The sequence below is a fragment of the Carcharodon carcharias genome, chromosome 6 (assembly GCF_017639515.1).
Source record: "Carcharodon carcharias isolate sCarCar2 chromosome 6, sCarCar2.pri, whole genome shotgun sequence".
NCBI lineage: Eukaryota > Metazoa > Chordata > Chondrichthyes > Lamniformes > Lamnidae > Carcharodon > Carcharodon carcharias.
The window spans coordinates 82,161,613-82,179,545 of record NC_054472.1 but is presented as its reverse complement, the minus strand read 5'-3'; the positions used below and the strand labels follow the sequence as shown (position 1 = coordinate 82,179,545).

Below are 17,933 nucleotides of genomic sequence, written 5' to 3'. Positions count from 1 at the left end.
AGAAAATAGGAAATTTGATTGTTAAAACAATTGCAAATGACTAATTTGGCGCATGCAATTATGAGAGAAACTCACTAATGGAACAACAATACAAAATTGTTAACAGTCAAAACAGCCTCTAAAATGCAACTAAAACTTAACTAAAGTTATCTAAAACTCAGAGCCTTTTTAAGTGCCATAGTTCAGCTAAATTTAAATACTATTCTAGGTAATTAAAGCTCATGTGTTAGATAAATGGGGATGGCTGATTAGATCAGTTGGCTAGACAGATGATTTGTGTTCAAAATGATGCCAAAAGCACAGGGTTTGAACCCCATTCCAGCTGAGGTAGACTTTGGGCCTGCATCCGCACCCTGTCCCATAATAAAGTCATGGTATAAGCTCAAAGTTCAGCCACCCTCAAATAGTTGAGGATGCCACCTGGAGAGAAAAGAAAATCGTGTTGGAAGCTAAGACATGGAGCAGAATTTTGCCCTCATCAGGCAGCTGCAGCAGGTGAGCTCAGTAGTGGTCATGAAGCCGACTGCCGCCTGCGATCGGGCCCCAACATGGATTTCACGCTTGCTGGCCAACTAACGGCCAGCCAGCATGAAACATGCACTGCAGTGCTCAGCGCTGTCACGGTGGGGGTGGGACGAGCACAAGGGCAGACGTACGTGCATGTGCATGCACACAGTAAAAGCTCCCCGAGGCACAGAGCTGAAGATTAGTAACAATAAAAATAAAGATATTAAAAATAATGAAAACATGTCCCCTTATATGACCCTGTCACATGAGCAAGGACATGTTAAATATGTGTTAAAAGTTATTAGTTTTTTTTTAAATCACTGGTCGCGGATGAGGTTTTCCCAAAAATGCAAAGGCCATTTGGCCTTTTCGCCCTCCCGCCAACCGAACAGTTAAATCATTAACTGAAAATATATGATGACACTTCTACAAGGTGGCATTCATGGCACCTACTTTGTCAGTAACAACTGCATCTGTAAGGAATAAGCTTACCTCCTGTTCACTTGGTGGTAGATTACCACCAAGTCTGTTATCTTTCTCTTCTCTCTAATCTTTTCCTATCCAGCTGCCTGACTGGTCTATTGTGGTTGATTTTTAAATTGGAGCAAGATCAGTATGTGGTGGTCGGGTCTCGGGGCGCGTTCGTGAGGTCACGGATCCGGTTCCTCAAGGAGATGGACCGCGGCTCCCCCTTCTTCTACTCGCTGGAAAAAAGGCACGGGGTCCGTAAGCAGCTCTTTACGCTGCTGGCCGACGACGGATCCCTTGTCTCGGATCCGGAGGGCATCAGGGCCATCGCCCGAGATTACTACACTGCCCTGTTCTCTCCGGATCCGTCCAGTGAGGACGCTTGCAGAGTTTTGTGGGAGGACCTGCCGCAGGTCGGCCCGGAGTGCGCCGGAAAGCTCGACTCCCCTATAAGTCTGGGGGAGCTGACCAGCACACTCGACGGCCTTTCTAGGGGCAAAACCCCGGGACTAGACGGGCTGACCGTGGAGTTCTTCAGGGCGTTCTGGGACGTCTTGGGGAGCGACTTCGCGGGGGTCCTGGGGGAGAGCATTGCTACCGGGGAGATGCCCCTTTCGTGGCGCAGGGCCATGATTGCCCTGCTGCCAAAGAAGGGGGATCTCCGCCTTCTAAAAAACTGGCGCCCGGTCTCCCTCCTCAGCACGGACTACAAAATCTTCGCCCGAGCCATGTCTTCTCGGCTCGGCACCGTGCTGGACCACATGATCCACCCTGACCAGTCCTACACCGTCCCGAACCGAACCATTTATGATAACATCCATCTGGTCTGGGACATCATCCAGCATTCCCAGAGGGCTGGTCTGTCGAGCGCCTTCCTGTCTCTCGATCAGGAGAAGGCGTTCGACAGGGTGGATCACGAATACTTACTCGGAACTCTGCGAGCTTTCGGGTTCGGGACGCATTTTGTCGCCCGGATCCGACTTCTGTACACTGCCGCGGAGTGTCTAGTGAAGGTTAACGGGTCCCTGACGGCGCCCCTTCGCTTTGGGAGAGGGGTACGTCAGGTCTGCCCCCTGTCTCGCCAGTTGTATTCTATTTGCGTGGAGCCTTTCCTGCGCCTCTTGCGGAGGAGGTTGTCGGGATTGGTTCTGCGCGGGCCGGGCATCGGGGTGGTCCTTTCAGCTTACGCCGATGACGTGCTCCTTATGTTTAGTGACCCGGCTGACCTGCGGAGGATGCACGAGTGCCAGGAGGTCTACTCTGCCGCTTCTTCTGCCAGGATCAACTGGGGTAAATGTTCTGGACTCCTGGTTGGTCAGTGGCTGATGGATCCCCTACCCGAGGAGCTCAGGCCTTTCACCTGGAGCAGGACCAGCCTCCTCTACCTGGGGGTCCACCTCTGCCCCGCTGAGGAATCCTGGCCGGCAAACCGGCAGGAACTGGAGACGAAAGTCACCGCTCGCCTGCGGCGCTGGACAGGACTGCTCCGAGTGCTATCTTACCGAGGTCGAGTTCTGGTCATAAACCAGCTGATCGCCGCCATGTTGTGGTATCGGCTGGTCACTTTGACTCCTCCCCCGGACTTTGTCACAAGAATCCAGAGATTGTTAGTCGACTTCTTCTGGGACAAAAGACTGCACTGGGTCGCTGCCGAGGTTCTGAGTCTCCCGCTTAGGGAGGGTGGTCAGGCGCTAGTGTGCCTACGCACACAGGTGGCGACTTTCCGCCTTCAGACCCTGCAGCGATACCTCTACGTCGAGCCTCCTCCTAGATGGTGTGCCCTGATGATGTATTTCTTCCGTCAGGTGCACGGCCTGAATTATGACGTGCAGCTCCTGTTTATAGAACAGCTGGGCCTCGGTGGCTCCTTGCAGGTGTTGCCCGTCTTTTACCAGGACCTGATCAAAGTCTGGAAAGTGGTCGCCTCACGACGCAGCTCTCCCCCGTCAGGAGTAGCGGCTATCGTCAGAGAGCCGCTGCTCAGGAATCCGCCCCTCCGTCCTTTTCAGTGGTTGGCGGAGAGGAGGGCTGTGGCCGCAGGGGTGACCAGGATCGGGGACGTGCTGGGTGGCGGAGGACTGGGCTGGATGCTCCCGCAGGAGTTGGCGCAACGCGCGTCTGTGAGTGTCCAGGTCGCAACCGATGCCATCCAAGACCTGAGAACGGTCGTGCTCGGACCCGACGTTATTTTGGGTCTTGAGGTGGCCCAGGTGCGCGGTGGTCTTCCGTCTGAGCGTTCCCCTGTTCGGACGGAATTCCACATTGGCCCCAAGCCCCGAACCCTCCCTCGGGTGCTGGTGCCCCGCAATATGAGCCGCCTCGGGGACATGCCCTCTGTGCCTTTTGGCACGGCAAAGAGGGGCTTTTTGTACGGACTGCTGCTGCACACCTTCCATTTTCTCGCCCTTGTCCGGCGCCCGGACACGCCCTGGCGTGCCTTGTTGCCATCCGGCGGCGGAGGCCCCCGATGGGAGGCCCTTTATGGAGGTGTCCTCCCCCTTTCTATCGGGGACCTGGGTTGGAGGGTGTTGCATGCAGCAGTCCCTTATAATAAGAGGATGCATAGGTTCACGGACTCTCAGGACACGTGCTCTTTTTGCGGTCTTGTGGAGTCCGTGGACCATATATACGTAGGGTGTTGTAGGCTGCACTCCCTTTTTAGTTATTTGAAAAACCTTTTATTGATGTTTTGTTTGCACTTCAGCCCCACGCTCCTGATCTATGGGCACCCGGTGCGGAAGGGGGTCGGGAAGGAGGAGGACCTCCTCGTGAACCTGCTCCTGGGCATGGCCAAGTTGGCCATTAACAGGTCTAGGCAGCGGGCGATCGACGGGGGAGTCCCGCCCGATTGTTTGTCCCTCTTCCATGGCTACGTTCGCTGCCGGATGTCCCTGGAGAAGGAGCACGCGGTGTCTGCTGGCACTCTCGAGGCCTTCCGTGCTCGGTGGGCACCGCGGGGACTGGGATGTTTTGTTGACCCCTTTAACCACATTTTGATTTAAAGTTTGTAAGTTTCCTTTAAACTTTGTTCTTGGTTTTACAGCTGACCTGAATTAGGGGCTGTGCCTGATTTATCCCAATTTTGTTGATTTGGTTTTCATTTAAAAGATTATCAGTATGTGGGGAGTTCTAAGTGGACCCAAAAGGAAGAGAATGGGGTGAATCCAGGCTGATTTTAATGGCTAAGCCTCATTTTAATATTGGACACCCATCTCCCGCTGAAATCAGGCAAAAACCACATCAATAACATCATTGGCTGTGACTTTTTCATTTCATAGAAACATAGAAACTAGGAGCAGGAGTAGGCCATTCGGCCCTACGAGCCTGCTCCGCCATTCATTATGATCATGGCTGATAATCCAACTCAATAGCCTGCTCCCGCTTTCCCCACATACCCTTTGATCCCTTTCATCCCAAGATCTAACTCCTTCTTGAAATCCATACAATGTTTTGGTCTCAACTACTTTCTGTGGTAATGAATTCCACAGGCTCACCACTCTCTGGGTGAAGAAATTTCTCCTCATCTCAATCCTAAACGGTCTACCCCATATCCTCATACTGTGAACCCTGGTTCTCGACTCCCCCACCATCGGGAACATCTTTCCTGCATCTACCCTGTCTAGTCCTGTTAGAATTTTATAGGTTCCTATGAGATCCCCCCTCATTCTTCTGAACTCCAGCGAATACAATCCTAATCAGTTAGGCCTCAGCCTGTCTAATGTGAGAGCCCTGGCAGGCTAGAAAGCTGGTGAAGAGAAAATGACTTTGGGCAGGAAAGGGAGTAAACTCAACCCAATAAACAAACTTGCCTAATTTTAACCTCTCCTGTGCTTTGTTCCTCATGAGCAGAGAAGAGTTAAAATCCACTCCATTGTTTCACCAAGGAGCAATACTTTCATCAATACTTCCATCAAATGGTGTTAATATGTGTGACATTCTACAGTGAGTGCAATTCAGGTAGTTACACACCTGTACACTCAGTAAGGGCCACTGAGCAGGAGCACGATCCCTAAATGATCTTCATTTCACGTGCCCTGAAGCACAATAGCCAATGATGCTTCCCCGCCTAAAGTCAGCACGGAGTGGGGATTGAATTCTTGAGGTTGAATTATCGTTTTGGGAGCCGACAATAGTGAATGTTGACTCTTTTGGTCTTGATACACTAGTATCATATTTCCTAAAGATTATTATACATTTTTTGGCAGATTGATTCCAATGCCTTGTGATTTATAATGTAAACTATGCAAAGGAGGATCTCAGCTCAAAATTTGACTTAATGTGTTAATTAGAGAATATTTCAGTCTCAAAGATACCTGGAATGCTGAGGACAAGGCAAGCGGGGTACCTTTTCCTTTTCTTGACCTCTGAAATTTAAGTGTTCCTGTGACACTAAGGGAAGGCAAATCCAAAATCAATTGGTAGAAGTCTTAAGTTTCCAATCATTAATTCCATGGCCTCTGCATTCAAATCTCCAATTCTTCCTCCAACCACACAAGGTGAGAGTAGAGCCACCTAAAATTGTCCTTATTAACACTTTACAGGCTGAAACCAGTGGCAAGTGTGGTTAATGTCTTTATAGATTAAACCTGTTGACCGACGGTTCCTCTTCTAGCTTTTTGAGGAATGTTCATTTCCCAGCCACAAAGCAGGGTCAAAGTGAAGGATACCTTGGCACTTCCTGGAACGTCCAGGTTTCCAGCCACCAGGATGCTGATTATCACTAGCTTTTGCTGGCAGATCTGAAACTGTGCAACCTTTAGTCTGCATACAGCTAAACCGCCATTTAAATTAGGTCTCCACTCACCTGGGACAGGTGGTCTTTCCATGATTGGCTTTGAGTATGCCAAGACAATGAGCGACAGGTTGAAATATTAAAATACCCCCTTACAAACTGGTGCACTTTATATTGTATTCACATGTAAAAAGTGCACACTTCCTTCCAGTTTATCATCTAATTAACATTTACCTTCAAAGTTGGCATGCTCAGTGATCAATGTCAAAATGTCAAGGTGACCTGCTCCAGCAGCGTAGTGTAGTGGGGTTGATTTATGTTCATCCATTCTGCTGAGGCAGTCAAGGTCTTCCTCCATTAACTTTTCAATCTGTGTTATATCACCATCATCAACCAGCTAAGATATAAAATTAAATTTCAAAATAATGTATTTCCATATGAATAGCTAACATTTTTCATCTCTTGTGGTGTCAAAAATCTATTATGCTTGAGTTCTATCAAATGTATTTATGTTTTATTTTAGCAAAAATTAATTCTCTTATTTTACATGGACAATAATTTAGTATTTTTTTCTTCAAATACTACATTTCATACACTTACCTTAAATATGTTTCTGTTTTTCTGTGGAGTTAATGAGGACACACTTTCAACTGACGAATAAGCACAATTATTTCTCCTCACGCTTTTGAAAAGATTTTTCATTGCACCTTTTTTCATCATTTTTCTGCTAATAATTTACTTTGGCTTTCCCCAAGCGCAGCTTGATTTTCTTTTAAACCTATATTTACACAGCCATGATCCTGAAAAGCAACAGAAAATATTCGAAATTATCACTAAGGCACACAGAAGTATGTTAATTTGATAGTAATTATGACGAACATTAGTAGAAGTACTATCATCAATTTGTATCCTGCAAAATATATCTTGGGAAATCTGTTGAAATAATAGCCCAAAAATTGCTTTTAGAGGCCAATGAACAATGCCTGCTGTTAGTTAGACTTGCCTTTGTCCATTTAATTTCCATGATATTTTGTCATGCAACTTGCTTTAAGTTCAAAATGGAACTGCTGCAGCAAAATCTTGAACCTGAGTGTACAGGGAAAGCAACGGCATATCTCCTTAATCAGTCATAATGAAGGATTGTGAAGTTAGCAGCACAAAATCTGAATGAGGAAGTATAAATTAAAATGGTAAATTCAATGCAAAATCAGTTACAGAAAGAGGAAAAGAGAGGGAAAGGAAAATTGGACTGAGAGATAAAGAGGCAGGAAGAAAAAGTTGACGAGATTAAATTTTAAACTTTTTAAATCTCAAACAACAATTAAAACCAAAAGGAATGAGATTCCACATTTCTAATAGCTAATTTTCAGTGTAAAAGAACTTGACTGGCAGTAATTAACACTCATCATGACTTTGAAAGGGTTTTTAGACCTGAAATGACTTGATTTAACTTTCTGTGGCAAGTTTACTTTCTTTCTACTAGAGCTTCACGCTATTTAAAAAATTTGTTTAATGTGCCAGACAACAAGATGCTGTTTTTGCAAAGCTACAGCAGAGTGCACATCTCCGGCAACAACTTTTTGATTCTTACATTCAATCACATGTTTGCTCTTGCCTGAATAAATAGTGGCAAGTGCTATTCACCTCACTGAATTTTGACAATTCTTAAGCTAATATTTATGCGTGCAATAAAAATTACCATTCGTCCTTCTCTTGATGTTTATCTGGACCATTTTATTTCAGGGAATTGATAAGATAAGCTTTGTTTTGAGGGGAAAATGAGGCAAAGCATTGTTCATGTACTTCCAAGATACGAGGTGATCAGATCTCATGCATCAAATATGTTTGTCCTTCCTACTCCCGTACTTTCCAAATATCATATACTTTCTCATCCAGCAATAGGTATAAGCATAGAATTTATTTTTGTTAAACTTATTCTGTGCTTCTTTGTCTTTTGATTCTCTGCTTCTTTACCTTTCTGTATGGATAAAGAACCTGAATTCCAGAGTTAAGTTGAAAGTGACTGCTCTTGATATCAAAGCAGAATTTGACTGAATAAGGCACCAAGGAATCCTAGTAAAACTGAAACAAATAGGGATCATAGAACCATAGAACAATAGAAAAGTTACAGCACAGAAGGAAGCCATTTAGCCCATCTTGTTCATGCCAGCCCAAGGACACCCAGGTGCCCTTTCTAATCCCACCTTCCTGCACCCAGCCCATATCCCTGCAGCTTACAGCACTTAAGGTGCAGATCCAGGTACTTTTTAAAAGAGTAGAGTTTCTGCCTCTACCACCAACTTGGGCAGCGAATTCCAGACACACACCACCCTCTGCGTAAAAAAAGTTCTTCCTCATGTCTCCCCTACACCTTCTGCCACTTATCATGTCCCCTGGTTCTAGAGTTCTCCACCAAGGGAAACAATTTTATCCTGTCTACTCTATCTATTCCCCTCATAATTTTGTACATCTCAATCAAGTCACCAATCAAGAGGAAAATTCTCCAGTGGCTGGATTCAAACAAAGCACAAAGTAAAATGGGGGAGAATTTTTTCCCTGTCGAGGGCGTTGGGCGCGGGTGGGCATGCAACCGATTGCCACCCGCGTTCAGCTGCACACCGCTATTTTACGTGGGCGGGCCTAGCGTGACGCGCACCTGGAAGCTCCATTTAATTTGGAGGGCCTCTTTGTCCTTCTGATAGTTGTTTTACTGGATAGTAAAGGCCTGTTAGCTTTCCAGCTGAAGCCTGTTATGTTCGTCTATTCAATGTAAACATACCAATCACACGACAAGGGTTGGTGAAAAAATAATGTTGGTTCTTTATTTGAAGATAAGACTGTTAACTAGGATGTTAAGTACACATGTCTGACTCCTACCATCTGCTGCTGTAGACAGAATAAATTCATGGGCCTAATAGATCACATCCTGTGCAGGTGGTAGTGATTAGCAGTTTAAGATATGCTCTCTTAGAGTACATACAGAGCAATTCACAATATTCCCCCTGTTTTCTAACCAAAGATTTACTCTTAGAGAGTCGACTATTTACATAGCAGCAAAAGAAAATAGCATTGGGCAGAATTTTTAGGTTGGCGGGCGGGCGCAATCGGCAGGTCCGGAATCAGCCGGGGAACAGACTGCCCATCACAATCGGCCCCCGGACACAATTTCACACTGGCTGGCCAATTAGCTGCCCGCCAGCCTGAAGCACGCTGAGAAGCTCAATGCAGCCGAGGTGGGGGAAGGTGGGGGGCGGGCACTGATGTAAGTGCGGGCGAGTGCTGACAGGGAGCTCCCTGAAGGCAGAGAGCAGTCTCAGGGAGCTGAAGACCTGAAAAGCATCAAATAGAGATTTTAAAATCAGTAAAATAATGTTCAAGCATCACAATCAGTCACCTGAGCATATACATGATAAAACTGCTGTCCATAGATTTTTATTTTTCTGTCATTCAATAACGGACACCTCATCCCGCCCTTGGATGAGCTTTCATGAAAAACACAAAGTCCGCCTAGCCAATTTGCCTGTCCGCCAACCATGAGGTTGGATGGACCATGAACAATCAGAGACAATTGCACCTTTAATAACTTTAATTGGCCTCTTAATTGTCGGTGGGCGGGCGGGCTTCCGACTTGCACGCTCCCGCTGACTGAAATATCGCACAATTTCACATCCAGCTGGGTCAGGCACGCGCCCGCCCGATCAGGGTAAAATTCTGCACCTTTTGCCTGAATAAACCATGCGACAAAGCAACAAATTGATATCTCTCTGAAACATATTGGCTGTTTGCTTATCCATCCAGATTTAGTTATGGTGATCTTGGCTGGAGTTTGTTCTACATTTTCAGAATTCTGGTTAGGGGTTCTTTGCTAGTGTTGTATCCTAGACAATGTTCTGTTTGCAAAAGGTTTGTTTGTTTTTTCTGGTTGTAATATTGTTCTGATTTGGCATCTGTTTTGTCACACTGCAAAGCCATTTGGTGTTCGTACGTAATATCTTGGTTCTGGACATTTATTAATTATTTTGCTGAAATCCATGTGACATCATTTAAGTGTACGCTCAAACTTTTTGTCCGATGTTCAGATTGGGTAAATCGTAACCCACATGCTGGTCATGGGCACCTGTCATCTTGCCCTCTTTTTCGAGTAATGCATCTTTTACTCCTGTGAGTATCAACAAGTGATTACTCAGGAGGTTTGTCCGCACTTGTCTGCCTAATAGAATTCCGCATTGGTTCCACAGTACAATGAAATGTGAACCTTCAGAATGGATATATATATTCGGTTACAATTGTGCCGCTCAAATTATGCCACTCAGCCTGTTGGCTGATGATCTACATTGCAGAGTTAGGTGATCTTCTCTACTTACCTGGGAGTTGGAGAGGTGGTGGACCTGCAAGAAAGCAATGCAGAGTGGGACAATATAAATCGGGACCGAGGCTTGAGGTCTACACCACATACCTGGGAGTTGGAGGGGCGGTGGACTTGCGAGGAAGCAACCAGGAGCGAGAGATTGTAAATCGGGACTGAGGCTTGAGGCCTACACTTAACTGAGAGTCAGAGTGACACACCAGTCAGCTGCTCGGAACCAGCCCATTTTGAGTTTGAAAGGAGAGTGAGAGAAAACAAATAGTGATATCAAAGGAAAACCGTAAGTTCATTGATTGGTTAGAAACTGCTGTTAGGGATTGTCTTTAAATTGCTGTAAATTAGAAAAATGCATTTAAAAAAAAAACTGGCTATACTTAGGTTTAAGTGAGAAATACCAGAAATACTAGGAAATTCAGGACAAGTATAATAAGGTAATATAAATAAACCAAAATAAAATAAAGCTAAGACATGGCAGGGTAGCTCGGTCGAGTGGAATGCATGTTCTGCAATATGTGGGAATTCATGGACGCTACCGGTGTCATGATTGACAAGATGTGCAGGAAGTGCTGCTAGTGGCAGAAACTTGAGCACCAGGTTTCAGAGCTTGAATGGCGGCTGGAGTCACTGTGGCAAATCTGTGAGGTTGAGAGCTATATGAATAGCACATTTAGATAGGTGGTCACACCTCAGCTTAGGAGCCTGGAGGCAGAAAGGGAATGGGTGACCACCAGGCAATCCAAGAGAACTAGGCAGGTAGTGCAGGAGTCCACTGGGATCCTGCTCACAAATTGGTTTTCCATTGTCAATGCTGATGAGGGCCCTGGTTCCTCAGAGGAGTGCAGTCAGAGCTACGTTTGTGGCACCACGAGCAGCTTGGCTATACAGGAGGGGAGGAAGAAGGAAGGAAGGGCAACAGTGATAGGGGATGCATTAGTTAAGGGAAAAGACAGGTGTTTCTGCAACTGTGGACATTATTCCAAGAATGGTATGTTGCCTTCCTGGTGCCAGAATCAAGGATGTCACTGAGCGGCTGCAGGACATTCTTCTGGGGAAGGGTGATCGGCCAAAGGTCGTGCTCCACATTGATACCGATGAATTAAGTAGAAAGGGAGATATGTTCCTGCGATCAGAATTTAGGGAACTGGGTTAAGAATTAGCAAGCAGGACCTCAAATGTAATAATCTCCGGATTACTTCCAGTGCTACATGCAAGTGAGTACAAAAATAGGAGAATAAGGCAGATGAATGCATGGCTGGAAAGTGGTGCAGGAGGGAGGGCTTTAAATTGCTGGGACACTGGGATTGGCTCAGGGAAAGATGGCACCTGTACAAGCAGGACAGGCTGCACTTGAACAGAGTCGGGACTGATTTCCTTGCAGGCTGTTTTGGTAGTGCTGTTGGGAGGGCTTTAAACTAACTTGGCAAGGTTGTGGGAACCAGGGGAGAATATTAGAGAGGAATACCAATGTGCACAAAATACTGGGAGGAAAAGATAGCACTAGTACAGAGAATAGTAAACTACTGGAGTCAGAGTGAAGGAGAAGGTCGTGAATTCTAAATCAGGGTTACTGTGCATGTATGTGAATGCACGGAGTATTGTAAATAAGATTGGGGAGTTATAAATGCAGATTGCCAAGTAGAAATACAATGTTGTGGTGATAGCAGAGACCTGGCTCAAGGAAGAGCAGAACAGGGTGTTAAATATTCCTGCGTACAAAGTGTTTAGAAAAGATAGGAGAGGAAGAAAAGGAGAAGAGGTGGCAGTATTGGTTAAGGAGATTATTGCAGTGCTGGAGAAAAGGAATGCCCCAGAGAGTTCAAGGACAGAATCAATTTGGCTGGAGCTAAGGAACAAAAAGGGTGCAGTTACATTGCCCGGTGTAGTCTATAGACCACCAAATAGTGGGAAGGATTTAGAGGAACAAATCTGAGGGAAATTACTGAGATATGCAGACATTATAGAGTAGTTATAATGGGGGACTTTAGTTACAGTGCTAATGTAAAGGGTGGAGAGGGGCAAGAGTTCCTAGATTGTTTTCAGGAGAATTTTCTACAGCAGTATGTGTCTGATCCAACAAGAAAGGATGCATTGTTGGACCTGGTTCTTGGAAATGAGGTTGGCCAAGTAAATCAAGTGTCAGTGGGGGAACGTTTAGGAGACAATGATCATTGTATTGTAAGGTTTAGGATGATGGTAGAAAAGGACAATGTACAACCCAGAGTAAGAATAATTAACTGGGGGAGAGCCAACTTCAATGGGACAAGAACGGAGCTGGGCTGGATAGACTGGAACTAAAGGTTGATGGAAAAACTGTAGCTGAACAATGAGCTACTTTCAAAGAGGAAATTGTTCAGGCACAATCAAGGTATATCCCCTCAAAGGAGAAAGATAGGGCAAAGAAATCCAGAGCTCCCTGGAAGTATACATATCTGACTCCTACCAACTGCTGCTGTAGACGAAATGGAAGTCATGAGACTAATACATCACATCCTGTTGAGGTGGTTGTGATTGACAACAGCTTAAGATACATTTCCTTTTAAGATACATATGCATCATATCACAAGGCCCAGGTTAAGATGCATCAGGTGTCATATGATGTCATGAGCCCCTGATCTGCATTAATTTACAAGGCACTCGCATGAGTTCAGTTGCATTAAAATCCAAAATTGGTGTAAATGAATCCATTCCATTTTAAGAAGCCCCCAAGCCCATGCCAAGCTGGCTGTGTTATCTTTTCTCCCTCATCCCTTTCCCTTGATTTTACTTTAATGTGTAGTTTTATCACTTTGTTTTCTCTCTTGTGTTCCTTGGGCAAGTACTGCTAATCAGCAAAAGCACAGGTCAACTTCTAAATAAATGCTAATGACATCTAGCTCTACCTTTCCACAACTCTCATAATCTTTTAACTCACTCTATGCTCTCAAATTGCTTGCCCAACACCTATTTTGAATGAGATATAACTTTCACCAGCTAAACTCTTGGACGACCAGAGACTTTATCTTCAGCCTCCACCACATACAACATATCCCTGTCACTGACTCCAGGCTGAACCAAACCATTCACAAATCCAGCAATATTTAACTGTGAACCTTCAAGCTCACATCCCCTCCATCACAGCGATCATATAATTCAACTTTTGTTTCATCAGCACTACTTCAGGTCATCTGTTGCAAAAATCTTTTTTATGCTTTTGTTACCTTCAGACTTGATTACTGCAATTCTTCTCTGGCTAACCTACCATTCTCCACCTCTCATTAACAACAGATCATCCAACACTCTAGCTGTTCACACCATCTTACTTACCACCTGTCCTCACTGACCTGCATTGGCTCCTGATTTGCCAAATTCAAATTTTAAAGTTTCATCCTTGTGTTTTACTTCCTCCATGAGTTAAGCTCCTCTGTCTCTGTAAGTTCCTCTAGATGCTACTATCTGTTCTTCAGATCTGGCGCACTGCAAGCCCTCCATCCTTCACCTTACCTTCAGTAACCCAGGTCCCACCTTCTGGAACTGCCTTCCTAAACCTTCCGCTTTTCCACCTCCTTAAACTCCCATCCATAACCAAGGTTTTGGTCACCCCTGCTATTGTCTTCTTTTATTCAACATGCATTTTTTTCACTGACACCTCTGTGAAGTGCCTCACTACCTTAAAGATACTATACTTGTGGAAACTGTTGTTCTTTCACCAAATTGCCTTTACCCCTTCCCAACATTACTGTTTATTTTTATTTTGAACTCACGTGTGACGGATTTCCTTTGCAGTAACTAATAAGCTACATAATGGAACCAATTTATTTTTTTAGGGACAGCATATGTATGAGGTGGTATTTTTGAATAGTTGTGATTGAAGAGAGGTATATCAGCTAAAAAGTTCTTAAAGAAGCCTCATAGAGTTGCTAAGCTCAGGTCGGCCCTGGTGTGGTGTTTTGTTTATGGGTAAGGCTCATACTGTATCTGACCCAAATTCATAAAATTGGACCCAGGCTGTGTAAAGTGTCATTTCATGGGAGATCAAGGTGTCTCTGAAGTGCTGGACTGAAAGTAGCCTCCAAAATGGTTCTCTCTCAGTTATGTGCACAAGGATAAACTTCATCTTGAGCCCAATTTTATGAACCTCACTGATTAGATGCAAGGCCTTGCTTATGTTGTATATTCATTAGGTCTCATGAAGAGGCTTTGAGTCTCGTTTGGTTGAACAGTAGGGGGAGAATTTTCTCCCCGTCGGGGGGGGGTTGGGTGGAAGTGGGCGCAGGTGGGCACACAGCTAATCGCTGCCCACGATCAGCTGGGCGTTGCCATTTTATGTTGGCCCGCCCAGCGTGATGCGCGCCCAGAGGTTGCCTGAGTTGGGGAGTGCGCTTTTCCACGCATATGTGCGAAAGAGTGCAGAAATCACCCTGAGGCACAAAGCTGCCTCAGGAAGATTAGTTGAAGTTTTGAAAATTTTAATAAAGAAGAAAAAAAAATTAAGGCATGACCCCTCATGTGAAAATGTCACATGAACTGTGACATGTCTATGAATGTTATTAAAAAATTTTATAAAACTTTAAAAATCTTCATGAAACCTCATTCCGCCTGGGGATGAGGTTCCATGATAAATGCGAAGGCCGCCTGGACTCTTCACCTGCCTGCCAACCTTAAGGTTGGATGGGCAGCTCAGTTAAGTGTTTTAATTGATATTTAAATGGCCTTAATAGGCCTTTCACAGTTTGGTAGGCATGCAGTCAACTCGGCTCCATGTCTGCAGAAGTGAAAATCTGAATGACGCGTGGTGATGTCGGGGCGCACACCCAATGTCACCGCAGTCATTTTGCATGTCAGCGAGCGGGCCCACCAACCTGAAATCTCAGGCCTCATTGTTCATCGATAACACATAACTTTGTACATAAATACAGGGTATGACTCGCTCCTGCACAAGTCTCTTCCCAGTCCACAACTGACTCTCGTCTTCGGTCATATGTCTCTTTACATCCTGCTTCTCAGTCCTACATTAACCCTTGTTATGCCAGATACCCTTATGCTACAGATCTCATTGTCAGCATAAGGCCTCACAAAAGTAAAGCTATAAAACCCAGCAAACCAGCATTTGATATAAAAATAGTCAAGGACTCAGAAGAATGCTGCATTTCCCATTTTTTTACATTGAGAGTACAGATTTGTTCTATAGTCACAGCCCCTCTGTACAGAAGCAGGCACTTACCTTCAGGGCCAGCAATAAGATTCTGCAAACAAGAAAGCCAGTACACCAGAAAAATTTACTGACAGCTACAAAAAAGCATGCCCAAAATACTGGAATTCAAAAACCAGCCTGAAGGTAACTTAATGAGATATAAAGACAGAAGGGCTGACTTCGTATTTTGCTGCATGGATCTTCTGTGGGGTGGGACTTGCCACCCATTCCTTGCCTCCAGTCATGAAACCCATTTCCTAGGTCAGAATCATTTTCTTATGGAGGCTGGTGTCAGGGTCACTGGGGACCTGCTCAGCCGTGGGAGGATGGGTGTTGTGGGTGGTGGGGGTGGGGGCATGGTAATTGCTGAAGTACCTTGCTGCATTATCCATGAGGGTTGATCAAACTTTTCTCTAATTTTAATTTTTAAGCTTTTAAATAATTGCCTGAGGAAAAAAACAGCCATTTCAATTCTGAAGAGACACAAGCCTGTCATAATTCAAGTCGTAGCTGCACATCAAAATGCACATTGCAAGAATGACAGATTTTTAAATCACCGAAGGGCAATATAAGTGCTGAAGGCAGGAGATTTATTTTCCAGGGGAGGGGGTTGGGGGATGATGGAAATCCTTAGAAATTTTAAAAGTTTGACACTTTACAGGTGGAATCCTTCCAGATTTGCACTGAGTGCGAAAATAGGCTTGAGAAAAGTCATTTTACCCTCAGGCTGCAATGGCGGGTTCTCACGTCATATCGTCCCATTCTCAGCACATCCCGCCTCATTGAAAATGCATTCATGAGAAACACTCAAGATCACTGGCGGGCGGGCTCAGATTTGCCCACCAGGCCTTGTCCTCAGCGTTTCCTTGCTCCAGATGCCTTATTTAAAGCGCACCAGAGTGCAGGCTACTTCATGTCCCCAAAAGCAAAGAAGACGGCAGCCCCCAAATTTAGCGAAGCCTCTCTGGAGCACCTGCTGGACACAGTGGAAGGCCGCCACAATGTTCTCTAACTCCGCTCTGGTCGCAGGAAGTCCACCAGAGTCACCAATCTGGCCTGGGAGATGGTGGCAGCAGCAGGCAGTGCCACCGGAACACAGAGGAGATCAGCTGTCCAGTACAGGAAGAGGGTGAATGCTCTCATCCGTTCCGCCAGGGTAACTCACTCTTCTCAGCATTCTCAACTCACACACCCACAAACCCATCAGACATCCACAGAGATCTCACATCTCTATGGACAACACCACTAACTCTCACACACACCCTCACATCTCCATCAAGCTCATATCCTCTGGACCTTGCGTCCTCATGCTGTCCATCCTCACCACACAAACATTCTACACAGTGCCATGCATCCTGCTCACACTCTCTCCATCTGTTTTCATGCAAGAGAAGCCTGCTCACAACAGCAGGGAGAGGTCCCAGACCGGGGATGGACTGGCCCACATTAGGCCCCTCATTGACTTTGAGCATTGTGCCAATGGGCTGACTGGTGAAGAAGTGGACTGTGCCTGCAGCAACGGTGAGGTTGGCAGTGAACACCCACATGAGGATCCTACACAACATCATCCCTCGCTCAACGTAGCTGTTAATGCTCTCTCTCCTGCTTTTGACTCTGATGCCATGCACTAATTATCTCTACTTTGGTTCACAGGGAGCTCTGCCAAGCGACTGGCACCTTCAGCCAGCCAATCCCTCAGCTCCATCCAGATCCTCACCTCCAGCCAAGAGGACAACTCCTCCATTGAAGAGCTGGAAATAAGCAGCCTGGAAGACCCATTACAGCGCTTACCCACACCCTGCACCAGTGCAGAGACAGACACCTCAGTGGGACCTAGATCTAGAGCAGTTTCATGTTCACAATCTGGTGGTTGCATGGTGGACACGTGTCCTTAGCAAGAGGAGGCAGGTTTAGCCTAGCTCTCCAGCACTTGGAGCTCTGCTGGGAACAAGACTCTGTATTCAACCTTCCAACGCATCCTGGAGAGTCTGCAGAAGGCGAGGGAACATCATGCAGAGCTGTTGGAAGCCTCAACATAGTGGCATGTGAGTCGGAGGAGTGTGTCCTCCTGCTGTCTGATGAAGTGGTACCCATATGTGTGCATATGGACATCTCCAAAGGTAGGACAGCAGACACCATGGAGACCCTGGTCTAGCAGAACATGGAGATGCATGCAGACCTGCACCCCATTTGCAGTGGCCATGAGTGAGTTACCGCAGTGGCAATGAGAGAGGGAAACGAGGCACCTTGACGTTCATCCAGGTGCTCCTTTCCCTCAAGAAGTAAGGCCGGGGCCCTCAATCACCGGATGGGAGGACGAGCAGCGGCTGGACACCCCTGGGTTATCCAATCAGGGATCTCAGAGGCTGTCCTCTCTCTCCGAATCCCCTTTGCCTGTGACCCCCTCAACCTTGTTCTCTGTCACAGGAGAGGGAACAGCTGGCTCACAGGAGGACAGCCAAAGCAAGCCGGAGCCCTCAAGGCTTCGGCTCTCCAGAGGACACACGCCAAAGTCATCAGAGGCAACAGGGCCAACCATTGCACAGACTGTCTCCACCCCTGCTGCCGATGTCAGGGCAGCACCTAGAAGAAGTGGCAGACCTGGAACAGTTAAGAAATTCCAATCCAAAGTGGTTGCATAGGTGAATACATTTTGTCACTTCATACTCTGAAAATATACACTGAATAAT

The 17,933-nt window shown here is 46.0% G+C and overlaps 1 protein-coding gene across 1 annotated transcript in view; it reads right to left on the bottom strand.

Annotated features, from left to right (window-relative positions):
• The window catches only part of trpa1b (transient receptor potential cation channel, subfamily A, member 1b), a 198,160-nt gene that overhangs the window by 130,978 nt on the left and 49,249 nt on the right, over nt 1-17,933 (bottom strand). The window contains exons 3-7 of the mRNA XM_041189261.1: nt 15,274-15,295; nt 10,072-10,095; nt 7,682-7,780; nt 6,308-6,328; nt 5,942-6,104 (exon numbers count right to left, since the gene is read on the bottom strand). Coding sequence (XP_041045195.1) covers nt 5,942-6,104; nt 6,308-6,328; nt 7,682-7,780; nt 10,072-10,095; nt 15,274-15,295 — 329 coding nt within the window. The remainder of the gene's footprint in view (nt 1-5,941; nt 6,105-6,307; nt 6,329-7,681; nt 7,781-10,071; nt 10,096-15,273; nt 15,296-17,933) is intronic.